The 15526-nt window shown below is 36.0% G+C and overlaps 1 protein-coding gene across 4 annotated transcripts in view; it reads right to left on the bottom strand.

Annotated features, from left to right (window-relative positions):
• The window catches only part of RXFP1 (relaxin family peptide receptor 1), a 61901-nt gene that overhangs the window by 14826 nt on the left and 31549 nt on the right, over nucleotides 1–15526 (bottom strand). For all 4 annotated transcript variants that reach the window (XM_026792934.2, XM_026792935.2, XM_014266558.3 and 1 more), the window contains exons 3-5: nucleotides 3574–3678; nucleotides 2671–2776; nucleotides 1267–1338 (exon numbers count right to left, since the gene is read on the bottom strand). In XM_026792934.2, the coding sequence (XP_026648735.2) occupies nucleotides 1267–1338; nucleotides 2671–2776; nucleotides 3574–3678 (283 nt within the window). The remainder of the gene's footprint in view (nucleotides 1–1266; nucleotides 1339–2670; nucleotides 2777–3573; nucleotides 3679–15526) is intronic.

Genomic DNA, 15526 nt, shown 5'->3' with positions numbered 1-15526 from the left:
GTTTAAAATCTACTTGATTAGGTCCTAACCTTTCAGGGCTCACCTCTGTGATCTCTGAATTTATCAAGATCTCTGCTGAAACCAAAATTTTGTACAGTAAATGTAAAAAAAAAAATTGATTTTTTTTGTGGTATTAGAGAATTATCAAAACATTGCATTAGTAAGATAATATATTTAAAAATATCCAGCAAAACTTATTGATCTCCTGTAAACTAAAGATACTATTAAAAAAATTCTGTATTTCTTTATTTACTTTGATGAAATAATGAATTGAAAAATATCAACTGCAAATGCCAATTTTTTTCAAATAATTTAAAGGCATTATAACATTATTCTCTGAATAATATTTAAACATAGTTACTTTAAATCAAATTCCACCTAATGAGGCATGTAGATGCATTCCTGCTGGAAAGCAGTAAGAAATTGGACATTGGTTTTACAAAATGTGTTTCTGCCAAACACTGCTCAAGATCTATTGAAAAATGTAAAATTATCAATCAGAAGGGTGTGAAATTGATATTAGAATCAAAATTTTTATGCATATATAGATAGGTATGGATTTATTTATTTTAGTGAAAACTTACCTTTCAGGAATTTAAGGGACATATTGGGATTTAACTTTCAGAACACAAGATGGTGCTGCAGTGTAGCACAGTTCCCATGAAAGAACACTTGGAATAGGTTACATAGAAGTCCTACTCCAGACTTCTGCATTTAATTTTTATTTCACTACTTCTATATAAAGAAAACTTGTTTAAGGCTAATGAGTTTTGAATGGTACGTATGTTACACACTGGAAAACATAACACAGTATTATATTGCCTTAATAATTTGACTTTGGGCATTATCAAATCAATACCAGACATAACTAGGAGTGAAACCATGTGCCATGGGAATGAACGTTTCATGATAATGGGAAATTTGAGTTTCCAAACTTTTTTGCCAGAATAAATCAATCAACTTACTTTAATTCGATTTGGCATATTTATTATAAATGTAGCATCCTTCCAACAAAATTAAAGTTTAGTGTTTTTCTGGTATAAACCAGTCCATAAACATAAGCCATTGAAAATGCAGAAATTATGGCCTTGCAAAAAGACAGATGTCAAATCAAGGTACTTGAGCAAAACAGGGCACACATGAGGTACCAAAGGGTGAGACAAACCAGACTTTTGGTACTTTAATGTTAAGGTGTACATATGGAAGAAGAAAAGGATGAATGTTTAAGACACTAGATAGGTATTTTATGTTATATCACTCCCTTACAGATTTTTGAGATCCTGGTATTTCTTGAAAACATCAGCAGAAAGTTTCCTCAGCAGATTCCTCTGAAGAGACCTGTAGGAGTGAATGCATACAGTAAAACTATTGTCCCAGGTTCCTACAGCACTTTTTGTTATTTAATAAGGGCAGCTCTCACTCTGCCAAACAACAAAAGCAACATGAAACCTTCTGAACATGCTACTTCTGTTTTTCTGTATGCTTGTATCTATTTAAAACAGTAAGAAAAATATATAATAATAATAATAATAAAATCCATGTCCCCAGGAAAATCTGGCAAAATAATAGTTAAATCTAAGAATGAAAAAGATTTGAATATAAACAACAGATTTATTTCAAACCTCAAGTGCATACAGAGTGTATTTCCCAGTGAATGAAAAAGATTTGAATATAAACAACAGATTTATTTCAAACCTCAAGTGCATACAGAGTGTATTTCCCAGTTCATATATCCCTATGTCCCATCTCCACTGGAGACACTCAAGAGTCCTGTCAAGAACAAAATTCCTATAGGATGTGGTTTGATTAGAAGAGAATTTAGCCTGAAAGCCAGCTGAATTCTGCTGTTTCTACAGCTAGAATTGGGTCAGTATTTTTGAACTCTTTTCCCACCCTGAGCCAGAAGCCAGTTTAAATAGATGCTTGACATTCCGCATCAGTTTTTGTTATGAATGGTTGCAGTGTTTGAAGGTGGACCCAACCAGGAGAACCTGAACACAGGCTGGTACCAAAAGGAAAGATCCATGACCTGGATCTGTGGGGGAGCTCCTCAGGTAAGGACATGGGATGCTGCTCCCTGCTCACCACACCTAAAACTGCTTCTCAAACATCAATGTGCAAATCGAGAGCACATCAGCCATATTCTGGTCTCTTAAAAAACAGTTTGGCTTACAAATACATATCTGCATGATGAGTCAGACCAATTAAATCCTTTTAAATAACAGCATATTCAGAAACATCAAATGAGATCTAAATAGATTTGCTCCAGCAGGGAGTTCCACCAAGTTCAAGGTTATTGACTTTATTGACAGGAACACAGACTAGGAATATTGGCATGATCATAGCAAAAGAAACAGGTTCTAAGCATTTTGTCTTAAAAGGAAGCATTTCTTTTGTAGATTTTCCTTTATTCTGAAATTGTTTGTAGCTGAAGTCACTGTTGCAAACATGAAATGATCAGTTCACAGAGTTTTTTGGTTCCTTAGTTTCTTTTCTCCCCTTTTGTTTAAAGAAAATCTGTACTTAAAATATTAAGGTACTTGTCAACAGAGAGGCACAGTGCTTCCCAAGCATCAGCTGATGATAATTATGAGGCTGTAGTTGTAAAAAGTTGTAGGATTGACAGTCAAACCTGAACAGAGCAAGAGACCAGGTGACTTCTCTACTTACAATATGGTTATGTTTGCAGGGACGGATGGGACAGCACGTAGTTTGGCAGCATCACAGAAAACCTCCAGGCCCTGGCAGGTGCACTCTGCTGGCACATCTCCAGCCACTGCAGGAGAGCAAGAACATGGTCAGGGCAAAGGGTGGCATGTGAGATGTGATGGCATGTGGAGAAAAGAAATAGGGTATAAAAGAACAACAAACACAAAGACAGACATAGCAGGCTCTTTTAAACACAATGAAGGCAAATGTTTTTACAAAATTGATTTAGACTTTGGAGGAATCTAACAATAAATATAAAGGGACACAAAAATTATATTACTGCTGTGAAAGAGCTTGTAAAAGCTCTTGAACCTTAGGCATGATATGCAAGAATCTGGAATATGATTTTTTCAACACTTCTTTAGATTATTCAGCAATCTTATTGCTAGAAGGAACACAATTTCCATGGGTGAAAATAGGCCAAAAATGGGTCAGGAAGTCTTTGCTCATCATAGTAGACAGCAGAATCAAAAAGTCTGTGCAAAGACCTGTGTAAATAGTGGAGGTTTGCAAATTTCATTTGATGTACAAAGAAATGAACTGGGAGCAATGTTGCCTTCATTTCACTCTGAAATACATGCCAGTTCTATGGTCTCTCCAGCAGTATCAGCATATTTAGATAAACATTTATATTGTCCTCCTAATTGGCATATGCTAATTAAAATTTGTTTGACACTTTTCTTGCAGAAAATGAATCATCCTTAATGAAACTGAAATTAGCTTCAAATTAGCATTTGTTCATTTGAGATGTTATGCTGTTTAACTAAAAATGAAACAGCACTAAATTTCCTGCTAAGAATATATTTGCTCTGTATTTCTTTCTAGGAATCAGCAGTAATAAAATAATATCTGTAATTTACTTACAGCACTCAGGTGTCTTTGTCTGAAATGCATACAGAGACTTCAGTTTATTGTATTTGTCCTTTGTATAATGTTTATCAAATTGCAGAGACCATCCATTGTTGTCCTCTAATAAAAAAACAAACAAAGAAACACAACATAAACAAACCACAAGCAAAAGATATCAAAATATAAATGGAAGGTAGAAATGTCGTCATTTAATGTAATTGCATCAATTTTTTTCTAATTAATACAGGTCTTAATTCCAGAGAGTTTCACACACCATTAGGTAACTTTATACAGCTGCTTAATCTTACATGTCAAATGATATGAGCTGCATAGAAGTAACAGCTGATTATACCTTCAATAACATTTGCTGTGACAGTCACACTGAAAAAACATAGTTGCGACTTCAGAAATGTTTATTTATGTAGGAGCCTAAAAATGAGAGGGAACAATATTTTCATACTTCCTTAAACATGCAGGTTTGCCACTTTGTCCAGGAAAGATGAAATGATTACTATGACTCTGACTAGTCTGTACAGAAGGGTTTCTGCACAATCACAGCCTATAATTTCTTTCCTGAAAATCTAGAAGAAGGCCAAAGGAGCACTGCTTTTCAGGAGAAGAAGGGACTTGGTGTAACGCATTCAAGTCAGAATGTTCATGTTAAGCTTAATATGCATCTTAAACAAAGCATGATTCCATATTACCCCTTTGGTCACTGTGCATAGGTGTACTGGAACTGAGTAGTTTATGGCTGTAAGAGAAAAATTTAAGAGCAAACCTTTTAGTTCCTTCCAAAGAATGGACATTTCAAGATATAGTGGTGCTAGAAATAGCTACAGATCTGTTAGTTACCTGTTTCTTGCAAATCTATTGTGTATCTGAGACTTGTAAATTGACTGATCAGGTAGCTACTTTCCAAACAGGCTGGAAAGGGAACTTGCCTTTAAAAGCTGTGACTGGATTTTAGTTTTCTTACTTTGAGTCTGACTTTAGGTTTCTTAATTTGAGTCTGTCTTCTCCTCAGCTTTTAAAGCATCTCCTTTAATGAACACACAGCAGTAGCAGAAATGCTCCTTGGGATGGCATTCAGTTGCTGGTGAGCCAAACCATCCATGACAATTGAAAGCAGCACACTCTAAGGATATCTACTGCAAAACAACATTTCTCTGAGAACACTTAGGATGGCTCTGCTTTGCTAGTAATTAGAGTCCTAGATTCACCTTTATGATGTATTGGCAATAGTCTTTACCCCTCAATTTCACAGGTTTAGTTACACTTAAATACAATTCCTCATGGACATTTCTCTATAAGTCTTTATATTTAACTAAGCATTATAATAATATATAGGCTTCAAAATAGGCAGGGAGAAATAAAAAATATTTACTTTGCAAATTTTCCCACTCTGAAATGGCTTCTCATTTTTCATGCCACATTACAACTCAGTTGTTGTTTTCTCAGACAGGCAAGGAAACAACCTTGAAAGCATCTCCTGACACCTGCCTACAGATGAAGCTGGTTTTGAGATGCTTACCTCTTTGCTGTCTAGGCTGAAAAGGTGTGCTATAGGTACTGATTAATGATAATATGAAATATTTAGTAACTTCAGGCAAAATAGCTTTCATCTAGTTATTTGTTTGTCATGCATAAATTAAAAAGATGAAAGATTCAAAGCAAACATAAGTGCCTGTCCTCAGGAATTGCTCCAGTGAGAGAAAAGACAGACCTGATAAGACATTTAAGAACATTTTACTAACTTCCTCAAGAGCACCTTGCATCCATTAGCAGTTTTGCCATTCTAGATCATTAAGCTAATATTCAGAAGCAGCCTAATGCATTTTGGACAAAATGAAAGGTATTGGCCAGCCTGCTCCTGCCTACTTTAAATGTTCAAAAGAAGATCAGTTTTAGGACTGCCTGAAGCATGGAATCTGTAATTGATGAAGTGATGAGAATAGATCCTCTGTCAAGTGGCAAGTGCATTAAAACCTACTGCCCTGTAGATGGGACCATAATGAGGTTTTCTCTACCACCGTTCCTGAATATTTAACTGAAGCACATCCATTGACTTTCATTTGTATGACTGGACTCAGCAGTATGTGGGAATTCAACTTACTCAGAGAAAGTAGGATTTTAAAATAGAAACTTGGGAAAAAGGTTTAAAAATGAGATTATTCCTAAAGTATAAATTATACGAAATGAATGCTTTGCAATCAGGGATATAGTATGAAAGTACTCTTGGACTTTCTAATTCATTATTATGTACATAGAAAGTGGATATATGAGATTTTATTCCACATTTTTGTACTTTTAAAATGCCTTGTCATGTGACAAGAGGTGACCATCACTGCATTTCACATCTGCAGAGAAAAAGGACAAGAAGTGCCTCCACACTAACAGGAATGATGGAACAGTTTTCTACAAAAGGGAAGTTCCTCAGCATTTTTGAGGAAGTCTAGAGGCAGCTGTGTATTTTTGGGTGGCCATAAAAAAGAAGGGGAAAGACTCACAGAGAAGATGGATAATTTTGTACTAGAATCATTCCAGCTGTTTGGTGTTTCTAGTGAGTTCATTTTAAATAACGGGCTTTTCTTATGGCATGCTTTCTACTAGAAATAAAAATACATATCTGAATATAATAAAACAAGTTACTAAACATCCCTTGACCTCCAGAAATATATGCTTTGAGCCAACGTTTGTGTCCAGACATGGGACAGTCTCTATTTTATTCATGTTGTTTTGTCAAATCCTGAAAGAATGTATTGTGCAAATAACTATGTTTAGTACGACCATTTGGTGAAACACTCAGTGGCAGAACTGTAAATTAGTTTTTGGTCGTTTAGAGTTTAGATGAAGGTTTGTGGCCTGTTTTTACCTCTTTCGAGGTGAGATTCTCCAAACACTTGAAGAAATGACTGGTAATAGTACTGGTCTTGAAATCCCAAATTTATCATTTGAGGCAGCACAGCTCAGATGAGAAATTACTTTTACCCTGAGCCAGTTCTAAAATAGATTATGTTGGCTGTGGTTCTGTTAAAAAAAAGAGATCTGAGAAAATAAAGCATCATCAAATCATCCTCTACATGGGATAAGTGAAATAAGAGGTGGCAAACTGGACTTATCTGACTGGAGATTAATATGCTCTTTCTTACTGAAAGCTTCCAATTACCACTTCTGATGGGAATGAGAAAGAGCATGTTAATCCTGACAAACTACAGATTTGAGTAATCATTTCAGTGTCAGATCCAAGAAAGTATCATCTTTTCTCAATTAAAAACATATCTCTTAGTCTGGAGTTTATGATGAGGATGCTATCTGTATGACTTCCCCCTTCTCTCAGCCATGTCTTCATGGGTATTATACAGAGAAATGCTATCAGCTAAATGCATAAACACTCTAAAGAGACACTGTGTCACCCTTTGAGTTTGCTGTTGGTGGTCATAACCTTTGGACATATTTCTTTTGGTCAGTTGTTCAAATAAACATTTTCTCGCTGCAAAGAATTATTTCAGGCTTTTCACAAAAGTATCTTTTGGTACAAGGAAGACCCATGTCCTTCAGACAAGAAGCATTTCCTTTAAAAATATTTACCAATTAAGGAATATAATTGCCCTTTCCCACAGTGTTGAGGCATCCTGATGCAGCCTCATAACTTACAGCAAAACCAAAACCACAGAGATTTCATAAAATCAAGAGCTCTGGTGCCTGAAGGGAGGGCAAAGCTGGGATGGAATTTCACTGTCTCAGTTTAAGTATCCAAGCAGAAAAAATTAAGAGCTTAGAGCTGGACACCTTATCAGTGAATTCAAAGGTAAATTACCCCAGAGCAATCTGCATGTCACTGCACATATACTGTGTCCTCTACTAGCTGATTAATTGAAATCACATGTGGCTTGTCTGCTTATATGTGACAATGCAATCGTAGTAAACGAGACAGGAAACAAATTAATTTGCATAAGGTTTACAGTTCTCTGGATGAACTAGATTACATACTTAATAATAAAAAGTTTTTTTATGACTTTAGGGCAATTTAATTAAGCTAGTGCAACTTTTAAGAAAACAGGCAAGTCAAAATTTCCAGAAGATTAACATCTTCTCAATGTTGAATCTTTATTCCTGTGAAACATGCGCATAGTTTTCTAGTTTTTTAACAATACTTTTAATCTATATAAATTTTTATGATTTTATATTCCATTTTTCTTGAAGTATATTACATTTTTGAAATTAAAATAATCGAACAGCATGAATACATCTATAGAACCTTCAGTTGCTTAAAAGTTCCTTTGACAGTAAGCCACTACAGTGGAGACCAGGAGAGACATAAGTCTAATGAGATGTAAATTCCTCTTAATTACCAACAATATTTGAAAATCACAGTAGCAAAACTGATTCAAAACCCTCAAAATTTCAGCAAAGCTATTCCATGTGCTGATACTTGCACATCAGAGTAAACCTTATTGTTTTGGTGCCGTACTGTGCCATACTGTGGATGGATGGCAATGATAATAAAATTTGGCCATTACAAAAAATTTCCATGTGAAGCTTGAAAATTCCATGTTTTCCCAGGTTTTTGATACATTTTGAGTACACTATTGACTGTCAAATATTTACTTTATGCTTCACAAACAGAATTTGCTATCTAGGCTCAAAACTGAATAACACCTCATGCATTCAAATCCTGTATTTTAAGTATGATGGGGAAAATGCCATGCCAGGAAAACACAAGAACAACTATAACATTATTCATTACTAGTATTAATTTGAGATATAAAAACATCAAGGTCTTCTGCCATGTGCTGAGATGAAAATGAAATTTCTCATCCCTTATGGGCAATCTTGTAATATTAAAACATATATCTTTTGTATAGATGTTTTGAAATACCCCATAGAAATTTAGATTTCTGCTATGGAAATCTAGAAGATGATTAATTGAACCTACAGAACTGCAATAATTCTGTGTACAATTACAGACCTTCAAAGAAGCACGTACAAATCAGCATTACACTATACAGGTTGTTAGTATGTTTATTCTGTTGAATTTTCATAGGTCCCTTTTAAAAAAAGATCTGCTCTGTAGTAACTTATTTCTTCAGGCAACCTGGTGACTGTGTGGCGCACAGTAACTGATGAGGTCTGTGTTTTTAGAGGCAAATAGGCGCAAGGCTTCAAACAGCCACTCCCTGCCCCAGTTCTTTAGGAAACCTCTGTGTGTGATGAACGTCTAAAAGTGAATTTACAGCTGGGGAGCGGAACGCTGCCCTTTGTTCAGTGAACTCTTGGGGCTGAGAGCAACACAATAGTAAATACATTTAGCCAGCAAAAACGCCTCTGGAGTCAGAAACAAATTAAATCTGCATGCCTGTTCTTGCTTCACTAGACTGGAAAAATGTGGCTATGACACTGTGATTAAAAAACAAATGCAGACACACTGCAACCATTGCCTAGCTGCCAAAAACACAGTTTTACAGAACTATCAGCAAAATTGTCCAGAAGCCAAATTTTTAACCACTGAGGAAATTTGTGCTCTCAAAATAGCTCAGGCTACTTTGTTCCATTAACTGCTCTACATAATTAAAGATACTGCTCACAAAAAAGACAGAATTAGACACTAGTGCATTTTTTCTTCCATTCTCCCTTTTATTATTGCTTTTATGTAAAGAGTAGCCAAATGTGTAATAATAATTGCTGTTTTATAATGCCCCATTCATGGCAAAACAGTCTGGTTTGCAGAGGAGCAAGGGATTAGGGCCAATATGTGTGATTTTTATTTTGAAAATAATAAGAATGCTGGTGCTTGCATTTTTTAAAATTCTTACATCAAAATACTTTTTACTCTAAGTAGGACTTATACCTGTGTTACTTGCACAAAAGGACTTCCTCTAGAGATTTATTAGTAATAAATGAAGAGCCTGTATTAACAACCAGTTCTGAGACGGAGCATAAGAGCTATTCACTAGTGTGTAGGACACTAACACTAATTTTAAACGAAGAATAAACTGTACTTCCTCAACCCATTAATTTTGAGATAAAAAGGATTGAGGTCTTTATTCGTGGAATCTATATATCACAGACTGCATGGGAAGAGACTGTATATTATATCTGTATAATATAATAATCTATATTATAAAAATATTGATTGTAATCTTTATTATAACAATATATATATGTATAATAATATATAAAGGTATATAATAATGCACCTACATTATTTCTATGACAGATTACACAACCTAGATTTCTTCATCTAAAGGAAAAAACCCCACTGCTAGCACAGTGCTTCCAATCTTTCCCAGATCTATTGAGGAAGGCTTGTATATGAATAACAAAGACTGGTTTTGCCATACATATGAGCATTTTATTAGTTTCCTAACTTAGGTAAGTTATGATTCTTTGCTCACTGAAGACAGTGGGAATCTCTCTGTTGATTTTAGTCAGTCCAGGCCAGCTCTCTCTGGGCTTGGCTTTGCTTCATCGGCCTGGTGTTGTGACTGAAGATATCACATCAGTCATAGTGTTTGCACCTTAAATTAGAACAGAACATAACAAATCCAATAACTGTATAGACTTAAACTGCATGTTTGTGTGCTACCAAACCCTAATGGAAGTTAGGAAAAAAACTTTTAAATCTGAAAGTAGGATTATTTATAAAGGAATGAGTCCAGCTTTACTTTACATACAAGGGATTTTCAGAACCCGTAGCTACAGGATGCTGACACATAGTATTAATTATAATAGTGACAGAGCAATAGGGATTAATCTCAATCTTCCAGACATATAAAATATGTTTTCAAATTGACCAGGTAGGATGTAAAGTCCAGAGGAAAGCCCAGTACCTTTTGAGCTCTGATTTTGTTTCTATATTTTCCCCAAACTAAATTTGACAGATTTGACAGTTGATGGGTAGTTTTGAAACAAGAAACTGGAGGTAACCTTTACTGCAATTTACTGGGAGGCTTCTCCCCCAAAACTGGCATCATATTAACAGCAGAGCTAATTTACAGTTCTGATGATCAAATTGTGCTGATCACCAAGCAGAATATATGTAATATGAGAAAAAATATTGCAAAAATTTCTTAGAAAATCAGGCAGGAAAAAACATCTATTCAGTCTTTCACTGGTTCAAAATTTACCTGCATTTAGAATTTTTGCATACTAATTTTTAATTAGTATGTTATGACTACAAAATGGCAACTGACCCAGTGTTGTATCCAGCAGAGATAATTACACAAAACTTGTTTGATTGAGAACTTTGCTCTTTTATCACTGCAATCAATAGTAGGACAATTTTAGTCAGGGAAAGCTGACTCTTATCTAGGAAAAAAAAATCAGAGAATTAAAAGAAAAAGAAAAAAGTGTAAGATTTAAAATTTAAATATTTAATTAGGAGCATATGAAAGAACTTTTTTGTGTCTAAAGCTATTCTAGATATTTTTAAAACAGAAATATCCATGGATCATTACTGGCAGTGTTAGCTGTCTTCCAAATGCATGGAGTACATTTATATTATGATTAACTTTTTTTTTCCCCAATATTTTGCGTGTCAAGATTGTTCATCAAAAGAAACACACATCTTGTAATGAGGAAAAACACGTAGGCTCACTGCAAATCTGCATCGTAAGTATCGTTCTGTTATTTTTGCTTTGCATTAATCAACTGTTACTTTTATCTATTGTTAGCTTTGTTTTTGTTTCATCATTAAACATCACTGTGAAGGCAGAGATCTCAAAACTCTTCTTTCCATGAATTTGTATTTGGGAATACATACCTGGCATGTTTAACATGCCACTGGACATCACAGAGTTTGCCTAGAGATTGTTTAGACTGCATTAACAGTCATATTGCAGCAGTAGTGTCTTCAGTGCGAGAAATATTTGTTACTTATTTTAGGAACAATTTCCATGTCAACACTGCCACTGCATGATGTGAGCAGAATTTGTGATTATGCCTATTTAACCTTGCTCAGGTTTAAAAAGCAATGCAGTCAACAGAACTTCTAACCCCCATCTATAAATGCCAAGTAACTACAGATTCAAACCTTCCAGCTGTAAATAAATGGGAAAAGCTCTTCCCTGTAAAATCAGGCTGAAGCCATTATGTTTGAAATCAAAGACACTAGATCTAAACAATATCTGCTCTGCTTTGCCAACTTCATCTTTAAACAAGCTTGGGCGCAGAAGGATGCTGAAATTGCTATCTCTTATTTCCCTACACATTTTGAATTTCGCAAATAGATGCAAAAATAACTCCAAGCGAAACATGATAGAGGCTAAATTGCCTCACAATGCCCTCAGCCTAATTAAGAACTCGGTACTTCAGCAAGGATGAGCATGGAGCAGGACAGCAGAGTAAAATTTACTGCTCTCTTGAGCCTAAAAAAGGAAATTCCTCAAAACCATAAGCTTTATGACAAATTACAAAACTTTAAACTATTTTTATTTAAAAATATTATTTTCATGACAGATCTGCTGAGATGCTTGGTTCCTCTTGGTGTACTATGCTTTTGAGTTCAAAAGGTGAGATTACATTTTCCATGCACATTTAAGGTTATCCAGCCGTAGTTCAAGCAGAGCCTCCCATCACTGCAGGGATAAATTGCCAGCTGCCTCCTCTTATTGCAGTTTACTACATTGCCTCAAGCTCTTCGCCATTAGGGCAAAGCACACAGTATTTTATTGATTTTGGAAAGCATGCTAAGTGGCAAAGGCATGAATTTTCAAAGATGAGTGGCTTCACTCTAGTGTGAAATATCAGCTATAATTCATTCCTTTCCAGAAGTGGAAGAAATGCTGAAGAAGAGCTAGGATATCCACACCCTGAGGTTAAGCACTAACACAGCACTCTGAGTCTGTTCCCAACTCTACCTTTGATCTTAATTTGAGATCTTCACTACTCTGGACCTTATTTTTATGTTTACTACTTGGAAGTCGAAAGGAAGGTGGAAATGAAAGAGGAAGTAGAATTGAAGGAGGCACCACAAAGCCAATCTTTGTGTGCCTAAACTGGATAATGAGCAGTGATCACAGCACATTTGAAAACACATGTCTTGGTGTGGATTTGGTTTAGTTTGAAATATTCATAATCATCTTTTGCTGTTACCAGGCACACAGTGCCTGAAACGGGATTGATACTGCAAATAATCTCAGAGACTTCAGCAAAAATTTCTTACAACAATAATTTCTTACAAATATAATCTTACAAAGATTGCAACTATAATTTCCTTTTAGAAATAAAATGGGGAATGAGACAAATTTGTTCACTAAAAGAAGAAAGGAACCACTACAAGATAGTTGGAGTGAAACACCTAATGACATATTTTGCTTTGTGATTCCATGCTATACAGCTGCTTTTACTATAGACTTAAGATGGTGTTTTACCATTACTGTTAGTGAAACACTTGGTTTACCTAGCTTTGTTTGAAATATATGTACTAAAAACAGCAAAAAAGGGGGGTATTTTTTAACTGCTTTGAGGGTCTTCACAGATGTTTTTGCCTCCCACACTTGTTGGGTTGAATCCTGTAGACTGGTCACCTCCAAGTTCCCCACATTGATGCAAAAGTGCTCAGGAATTGAGAAGCTCAGTTATTTAATTAGAATACCTCATACATAAGATTAAAATTTCTATGGCACTGAATGAAACAATTACTACACTGGCATAATTTCATTTTTAATTTCTTTTCTGTAACCAAGAGCAATGACTTTAACTGAAAACTAGTTGTAAATTTTAAAAAAATGGGGAGACGAGCCAGACATAACTGCTGGCATGAGGCAGGCATCCTGAAGTGATCCTAGGAATGGCAGGGGAGAAAGAAAAGGCATCTGGTTTCTCTGTCTCAGGAACATTGAGGCCTCTTTTCTTGGAATTTAAGTGAGATGAATAATCAAAACCAGAGTTACCCCACAAAAATCTCCCCACTTCCCATGTGTGGAGTCATTGCAGAAAATCTCCTCAGAACATTCCCTATACTCAGAGAAGGAAGACACTTTTTAACTATACAACTAAGTATGACTGCAATATCAATTTCTGAGAAAACATTCCTGCTGCATATTTCACTAATGCATTTCTAAATGAGAAGAGGGGGTCAAAATATGAGAAAAATATGAGCAGCATAGTTTTTCCCTGTAGATCCATACAATGACCCTTCATCTTTTGTAATTTAGGTTTTCAAAAATCAAGGCTAGCTCATTCTTGAATTACAATACACAGAAGAGGATTCAATATCACAGCTGAATTGTTTTGTATGTTCATTTCTATAGAAGAACACTAAGGCATTACTAAGGATTTTTTTATTCATTGCTTCAGGGTTCAGTATTAAATCACTTGCAGCACTCTCCCTGCTCACTGACAACCCATGTTACTTCTAATTGAATTTTCGAAATTGGTTATTCATAATCCAAGAATACCTCAGTTCTGTGTTAGTAATAAGATGAAATGCAAAGAGCTCTTTGATTAATGGTCTCAATGATCTTAAATTTCTTTTCCTACCTAAAAAATTCTATGATCCTATACTGTCTTGTAACTCCCATTACAAAACTGTATATATCCTAATTATTATCATACTAAGCTGTATCTTTCAGCAAGTCCTTGTACAATAGACTTTGTGGTATTATACAGAAATGAAATATGGATAAAGCAACTGTTTATTGTCCTTGGACTTCTTAAACATGAGAGGGCATCATCATTGGCAACTCCTGCTGCTGTAGGTCAAGATGACTAAAGAAAAAACAGAGCAAGCAGTTTTTGTTCAGGACTTTGATTATTTACAACAGAAACTAGGTATATAGCACCAACAAATGGTATAAAACTACAGAATGGTGCAGGTTCATTATATGGGATTTGAACTTAAAATCACTTTCATATGGAGTAAGACCCTGAAATTGCATAGGTATAATGAAAAGATACTTCACATAGGTACACAAAGCAGCTTCACATGCAATGAGAACAACTACTTTCAAAACCTCAATGACTTTACTGAGAGTGCTGGTGAAAGATACCTTTACCATATTTTGTTTGAAATTTCTTTCACAAAATTTCTTTCAGGATAGATAGCATGGAATTTTCACTTAATATTTTAATTCTTTGCAGTCCTCCCTCCCAGATCTGATGGCCTGGATGCCAGACGTGCCTGTCTGGGACAGACAAACAGTTCAGCTGCTTGGCTCTGGGGGCTGGAGGCAGAGTGTGGGGCAGGGCATGGTGCACCTGGCTGTCCTCCATAGCTACAGGAAAACTACCAAGGAGTAGGAAGTCTGCTTCCCCCATTGCCATGGATCAGCCGCTCTGGAGAGCACCTCTGAAATATCCAGGCTGCAAGCAAGGTGGCAATAACAGTAAATAAAATGTGCAAGGGTCCATTTTCTCTCCCTGTGGTCTTAGCTCACAATCAAATGGTGAAGCTCTCTCTTCACAGAACACAGAGGCCCCTTTCCAGACTATCCCAGGGCTGTGCCACCTCTGAGCTGTGTCCAAACACTGCAAGGGAGATGCTGCTCAGCATGGACAAGAGCTGTGCCAGGGCTATGCCCACAAAGAAGCAACATGGAGAGATGAGTGCCCATGCAAAGCCCTTCCTGGTTTGCAGTAGAGGTAAAGCCAGAGCCCACGAGCCAAGGCAAGATCACAGCTACCATCCAGAGGGGCGAGGAACGACAAGGATCAAAACAGCAAGCACAAGAGACCTGACTATGGGTATACCCTGGCCTTTTCACATTCCCAACCACCAAAGCCTGCTGGTAGTGCAGCGTTCACAATACACTTACAGAAGCACAGGTTTCTCCCAAATTAGGCCATAAATAATTCCTGTAAAACCTTGAAAATTCTTCTAAATTATATTTCCTGCATTAAGTCACATAAAGCTTTTCATAAATTCTGTTGGAGCACACATCTAACACTCCTCATCTAACACTCTTTGAGAGATCACATACATCCATTTGTAGACATCAAAATGACATGTACAGAGAAGCTCAAAGCA

The sequence above is a fragment of the Zonotrichia albicollis genome, chromosome 5 (genome assembly GCF_047830755.1).
Source record: "Zonotrichia albicollis isolate bZonAlb1 chromosome 5, bZonAlb1.hap1, whole genome shotgun sequence".
Taxonomy (NCBI): Eukaryota; Metazoa; Chordata; class Aves; order Passeriformes; family Passerellidae; genus Zonotrichia; species Zonotrichia albicollis.
The sequence above is the reverse complement of the archived record's forward strand: the minus strand, read 5'-3'. Positions and strand labels throughout refer to the sequence as shown.